We start from the raw sequence: 7,469 nt of genomic DNA, 5'->3' as shown, positions 1-7,469 counted from the left end.
TTCTGTTCATACTTTTGAGAATTTTGATATTGATCTCTTCTTTGTCAAAGACTTTTCCAAGAGCCATGAGATGGTTGACTGTGTGAGTGAACCTTTTCTGGACTTCATAAATTGTTTCACTAGTCTTTATTCTGAAAAGTTCATACTCTTGAATCAACGAATTCTTTCTTGCTCTCTTGACTTCATCAGTGCCCTCATGTGTAACTTCCAAGACATCCCACATTTCCTTGGCAGATTTGCATTGAGATATCCTGAAAAATTCATCAATTGTTAGTGTAGAGGCAATGATATTTCTAGCTTTGATATCAAATTATGCTTTTCTATTTTCGTCTTGAGACTACTCAAAAAAAAAATTAAAATATTTTTTCCATTAACAATGTGAGTTGTCTCAAAAGGACCATTTAATGTTGCATTCCAAATTCCTCTATCCATAGATTCAAGAAAGATTTGCATTCGTATTTTCCAAAAAGGATAATTTTCACCTGCAAACAGTGGTGGTCTGTTTGTAGATGCACCTTCACCAAAGGTTTCAAAACTGGAAGTCATTTCCAAGAATATAGTCAATTCAAAGAAAATAGAAGTCAACTAGTTTTTCAAATATCAAAACCAGCTCTGGTGCCAATTGTTGGAAATAGGATGGCTTAGTTTCAACACCAAGACGGGGTGGGGGTGAATTGGTGAGGTTCAAAAATCAGAGTCTTTTTAAAATCTTTTTCGCAAAGTATAAAGCATTACAAAGTTTCTTGAATCGCAAGGAATAAGAAGTTCAAGTGCAGCGGAAAAATAAAGTGGACTACGTAGAATGTAAAGTCGACTTTAAAGTAAAGAGTTAAGGGAAAGAGAAAGCAAACACATAAATTTTATACTGGTTTGGCCTCAATGCCTACATCCAGTGTCCTTTCACAATCAGGAAGCTAATGCATTAAATTAGTCAAAGTTTTTACACAATATTTCTATAGCGACCTTCATGTCAAAAGTATAGATAATCTCTCTAACCTTCTATCTAAAAGTATAGGCAGCAACACAAAGATCTGCAGCAAGATATCCCCTCTTCTGCAATCTTCAACCCACTTTGAACAATCCCCTGTAATCCGAACAGGGCAGTCCAATCTTCAATAGATTGATAAAAGTCTTGATCAATATGATGAACACCAGCAGTACAGAATTTGATCAAATAGTAAGCGCAGATTTCTTCGTCCTAAAGAAACTCTTCAAAGAAAGATCTCCTTCGTCTTCTTTATGAGTTCTTGGAGCGTATTCACAAAGATCACAATCTGAAACAACAAATGAAATTGTTAGAACAACCAAAGTCTTTGTGAATTACAGAATCACGTCTATTTATAGTTTTCTATAAAACAGACGCTCTTGTATTCGACTTTGCCGCTAATGTAGTCGACTGTCATCAGATAGTTATAACAGTTAAAACAATTAGTAGCAATTATAACAACCAAATTGATTACGCTTTTAATTCAGTTGACTTGCATTTAATGCTTGAACAAGAAATCAAAATATAGCCGTTATAGTTCATAAGCATTAACAGAATTTGAAAACATTAACTAACTAAGTCGAATTCCCTGTGCATGCAGTCGATATAACACTTCAAGTCAGTTTTGAAAATCTTTTCATTGCAAAATTATTCATAGCACTGTTTTAGAAAATCTATGCAAAGTCACGAGTTTTAATCGACTTACTTCATAATGAAGTCGATTTAAAACTTGCAGTTTTGCCACATAATAAAAGTTCAACAAAGTGCATGTGGTTTTCTTTTCTGAAGCATATTTATGCAATCACAAATGATGTATCAAGTATAAAATCAGTGAATATGCATACATATATGAAAATCAACACAACATGTTCTTCAAGATTTTATTCACAATAAATATTTGAACATGTAACACATATCAATACATGTGTTATTAATAATGTGTTGCTATCATCAAAAACCAGAACACTGTGAGATTAAGGTTTAGCTAAACCAGTGCTTCCCTTATCAACAATCTCGACAAAGAGACTTAGGGAAACACATAGGGAGCTTAGGAACCCCTTTAGGGGTTCAAATTTTGTTCTCTCTCTCCTTTCATGTTTTCCACCCTCTCTTCTTGTATATTAAAGTTATTTCAACATTTCGTGGAATTATAAGCCCGTACCGTTGATTCTACTGTAATTTCTTAACTAGATTATGAGGTTAGATGAATAAATTTATTTTCTTCTCTAATCTTTATCTTCTTTATTATTTATGTTTTACTAACTCGTTTGTATAATTTTTATAAGAACTAATTTGTTAAGAATCAATTATATTCGTTGGGAGATGACTTAAGGTTGAATTACCCTTTTTTTATTTTGTCGCTACTATCTTAGCAATTGTTATAGTTTAGTAGTATTAATTTGATCGCATCATCGACAACGTTATCAATCGTCTAAAGCTCAATATCTTTTGAGAGAAAAATCTTAGCAAAATACATAACACCTCATATTTTTTATATCCTCTCCTCGAGAGTTATCATCGATCTAGTCATGTTGACTAGGGAACCAAGAGGTTTAGAAACTTTTTGTAAACCAAGAGTGGTGAAAGTACTCGATGAGATCTTGGAGAGGCTCGTGTAATATTGGAAAAGATTAGGGAAACTCGTTAAGATTTCTTAAGAGAGAACTAGACGTTGCTGAGGTTGAGTGAACCCTTATAAAAATATGTGGTTTATTGCTTTCTTATTCAAAACATTTTCCATCTTCTATTCTTATAAAATCTAGTGTCTAAACATCTTATAATAGTTATACATTCTCTTTGCAAGTTATTAGATCTTGCTCTGCGAAAGAATTTCAAAAACATTATTTCCCTCTAGTGTTTTTCATGTGTTTTCATTTATTTTGTTCAACGTTGTTTGTTAAACATCAAAACAGAAATGTTAAATAGTCTTGTTTTTTTAGACGATCTTATCTTAACATGGAGGACAAATATCAAGAGGAGGGTAAAAGAAAACTCATTTGATACATAAGTACAATAACAAAAAAGTGTTAGATTATGTCATTGAGATATTAAGTAATAGATCACTTAATATTATTTCATTGCAAATAACATAAACAATCCACAACTAAAAATATTGTTTAAGTAATGTCATCACATGCCTTGCAATAAAATAAAATTTAAATAGTTCACTTATCCATCTTCTCCATTACAAGTTCATACATAGTCTTAATTGAAGAAAAAGAAATTTATCCTACTACACTTAATCATAAAAAGAGGACTTAAATAGCATTGTGGTGAAAAACTTCCTTCATTAATTTGTTGAAGTTGTCGTAAGATGATCCTCCAACATCAGTAGCTCTCACTGCTTTCTTCTTCCATTCTAAGGAATTGTGTCTCATTTGCATTCCTTTTTCTCCTTTCATCATTTCTGTCACAAGCTTGGTTATCTCTTCTCTCTTCACATCGTGATTAACTTCCATTCCTATTCCCCAATTTGCGGTCACGTACCTAGAATTTGTTTGTTGCTCAGCAAAGAAAGGCCAACAGATCATAGGCACACCAGCAGATATGCTTTCAAGGGTAGAATTCCATCCAGAATGGGTTAGGAAAACCCCAACAGATGGATGAGAAAGCACTTCCTCTTGCGTGCACCAACTTGTTATATATCCCCTATCCTTGATCTCATCAAAGAATTCTTGTGGCAAAGCTGCAGATTCATCCAGTACAACATCTGCTCTTTTGATCCATAAGAAAGGTAGCTTGCTATTTGCTAATCCCCAAGCAAATTCTTTCAAGTGATGATTGGTCATTACTGTAATACTTCCATAATTAACATATACCACTGAGTTGGGTTCCCATTTGTCTAACCATGTTAAGCAGTCTGAGTCATTTTTCCATAAGCTTGATCCAGCTGACATGAAACCCTTGTCTTTCTCAGGAAAATGCCTACCAAGCAAGTCAAGTGGACCAATGGTATATATGTTTGGGTTCTTTGCCCTAAGGGCATCGAGGGCTTCTCCATCTAAGTCTTCGAATGTGTTTATAATGATTGAAGAAGATCTCAAGCAATTTTTTGCCTCAGAACCCAAGAAATCAAACATAATATCATCCAAAGTAGTCACTCGAATAAAAGATGGAATGTCCTTCAGTCTAATATTTTTCATTCCAGAGATCCAATCTAAACTTTGATTCAAGCTCCCATCAATCTCAAAATTTTCATCTGCATATTTCACAAAAAGAGATTATACTATATGTATGACGTACCAACATTGTTACCACCTTAAATTTGATAAAATAATATTAAGATCGGAAGGACATATATAATATTTTATTACTACTTAACTTTTATTTATTTATTTATGTAATCTTTTAGTTTATTTTATTTGATATGCACGGTAAGTGAAGTAGATATTTTGAATAAAATATTTTATGGAAACAACTGTACAGTGTGTTTATTTTTATTGCTTCGAGACTCATTTATTTATTTGAATATATTGTTTTTCAATTTATTTGGTAGACACTTTGACTTAAATAATGGTTAGAAAGTTGAAGAGCTGGAAGAAATGGACTTCGAACTTTGTATCATACAACACCTCCAATAAAAAAATATTAAATTGCAAAATCATTCATGCCTAACATATGTAAAAATAATGAAAAGGAACATTAAACTTATAGAATATGCACAGGCAATGTTTTTATTTCTCTACAGGTCGTTTTATAGTGGGAAAATGATATTTTGATACCAATTTTTTGACACCATTTTGACACTGCACACGTGTCAAAATGTGGATGGACGATTTCAAATTAAAAAAAAAAACTTTGATTTTTTTCTTCCAAATATGTCCTTCTCTGAATTTTTTTAATTTGAAATTGTCCAATCACATTTTGACACATATACAATATCAAAATAGCGTCAAAAATAAATGTCAGAATATCATTTTCCTTTTGTAGTGCGCGATGTATGAGATATTTCGTATTATACTTTTCTTATTCTATTTTTCTTATTATACTTATCTTGTTTTACTTTTATTCCCGCCTAATTGAAATGCGTGATGTAACGACGATTAGACTTCAACAAGTTAGGATTTTCCTCTAATTGTAGATCACGCGCGGAAATAACATGGAGATTATTTCAAATTTTATAATAATATAATTAGATAAGTTTTTTTATTCTTTCTTTACTTCGTTGACTCTTTCTCTTTTTTCATTATAATTATGTAAATATTTGTATATTTGTAAACTTTTTCGTTCCTGTTAAAAAAATAAATTTAGCATTTTTTTTATCTTGAACTTAATAATATTAATTGAAGTTATAATATAAAAATATCTTTAAGACATACAAAAATTGATATTTAAATTAAACTTATGAGCTCTTTGAATATCTTGAAAAGAAGGTATGAGAAAAATAGAAAAACTAAATCATATAATCAACAAAGCAAGTTCAATCTGTACTTCTAGTTCTGTACGTCTCTCCTAACGAATCAACCTATAATGAGTAATTAAGTGCATATGGATTGATTGATCCAAAAGTGAAATCCATTATTCATAGTGAATATTCATTTAATTATTCAATAAACTTTTAGTTCGTAAATCTATTAAGTCATGCTTTTGTAAAATTAAATCAACAAAACTTTCTAATTATGATTCAATTTTTTTTATTTGTTAAATTCAATCTATTGTATTGTTTTGGGGATGAAGATAAATAGTCAGAAGGAAATATGTTTGTTTCAGTAGGTTTTTTTATATATCACCCTTTCTATATGTGTTGCGGAACCAATTGCTTTGTTTATAATTGTAGTACAGAAAAAAACAATATAATAAATATATAATTCAGATGTGAAATAGCCTCACAATGCTTGATAATAAAAAATAAAGGCTTAAAACATTATTTTTAAAGTATTCTTTAATTAATTATTGTGTTATTATATTTTTATTTGTTTTAATTAAATTTTAAATCTGTTCTATATAGATATTTTTAACTTAAAAGGATATTATTTAGTATCGAAATGTCCTAAATTTGTAATATTTTTTCAATTTAGTTCCTCCCATTTGATGGTTATATAATTTGACCTATCTTATCTCATAATTTCTAACACTTCTTTACTTTACATGAGAAATAAGGAAACAACTTAATTACTGTTGTAAAGTTTTTATGAATTTAAATTTTTCTAATTGATTTTTATTAAAAATATATTCTGTTGAATGTCTAAAATTTTATGTTGATTTTGTTATTAATTAAGTATTAAGTATATTTAATGAGAGACGTGATCTTCAATCCAAACTCTGAACTAAGATATCAGAAAATTTTACTTATATTGTTTGAAATATATATTTTAACTTGTACAATTTAAATATAATATTTTTAATTTTTACTTTAATCCAAAATCTGAACTAAGATAGTAGAAAATTATAAGATAAAAAAAAAGGTTAGAAGATTTTTGAATTGCACACTAAAAATATTTTATAAGTGTCATCTCAGCAATTGAACAAATTCTTTTAAAAAAATGAAAAATTATTCAAAAGAACTTAGACCTCCAATTTTTTCTTTTCTCTCAAATTCAATGTTTATGCATACCAATGGATGACAACAAAACATTTTGAATGGTGAATTCGTAAGACAAATAAGAAAATGAACATTTTCAGAAAATAGGGGCTGGAACAGAGCATAGAAACAAAAAACGTACCTTTGAATGGAACGATGCCTCTTTCAACCAGATCATCGTATTGCAAATATCCCACAAAACCGCATGCTGAGGCTGTCCAAAGTTGAACTTCTGGTATGCCCAAATCCTTTGCAACTGTTGCAGCAAAGCCCATAACCCCATCAGCAACTATGCAACTGATTGAAGGCACATCACCTGAAGAGTTAAGCTTCAACACCAACTCTTTGAAAGGGCTATAACAGGTTTTTCTGGTTGAATCACACAGCAATGGAATGTCCTGAGTTGCATCCTTATCAGAAGGAGGCAATCCATCGGGTATGGTCTCAAATACGAAATCTGGGAGGCCCTTAACAAAGTCTGCTCCATGGGATCTCACAAAACGGTTATGGTTGAACTCAGTGTTCACAAAGGTTATGTGGAAACCCTTGCAATGAAGGAGTTTCGCGAATTTCATGAGGGGATTTACATGGCCCTGCGCTGGGTACGGTACGCACACAACGTGAGGCTTTGAGCTATGAAAGGACTCCATTTTTCTTGAGTGTGAGATATGTTCAAATAACAAACCTCAACTCAAAAACAGAAATGTGTAAAGGTAAAGGTAAAGAAAAGTGTGGTTAGGCAGTGAAGTCTTGTTTAGCTTTCATCATTCACTCTTATAAAAAGAAAATGGATAATGATACGTAGAAAACATGTTTTTGACAACATTTCAACATCATCATACGTGTCATTGTGTGATTGGTCCAAATGACACAATGACACCACCATAGACCAATCACACAATGTACGATGATGTTTAAATGTAAAAAAATATTGTCTAAATATCTTTATTCAAAGAAAATTGT

At 31.0% G+C, this 7,469-nt stretch overlaps 1 protein-coding gene across 1 annotated transcript; it reads right to left on the bottom strand.

Moving 5' to 3' along the window:
- Positions 1-3,054: 3,054 nt before the first annotated feature.
- LOC106775319 (linamarin synthase 1) lies at positions 3,055-7,268 on the bottom strand. The gene is made up of 2 exons (XM_014662429.2): positions 6,649-7,268; positions 3,055-4,184 (listed from the first exon to the last, which is right to left on the bottom strand). The coding sequence occupies exons 1-2, from the start codon at positions 7,154-7,156 to the stop codon at positions 3,244-3,246; spliced, it is 1,449 nt and encodes a 482-aa protein (XP_014517915.1). The 5' UTR covers positions 7,157-7,268; the 3' UTR covers positions 3,055-3,243.
- Between the last annotated feature and the right edge of the window lie 201 nt (positions 7,269-7,469).

Source organism: Vigna radiata, chromosome 10, assembly GCF_000741045.1.
Source record: "Vigna radiata var. radiata cultivar VC1973A chromosome 10, Vradiata_ver6, whole genome shotgun sequence".
In the NCBI taxonomy this organism is placed as follows: domain Eukaryota; kingdom Viridiplantae; phylum Streptophyta; class Magnoliopsida; order Fabales; family Fabaceae; genus Vigna; species Vigna radiata.
This window is presented reverse-complemented; position numbering and strand designations above follow the sequence as displayed.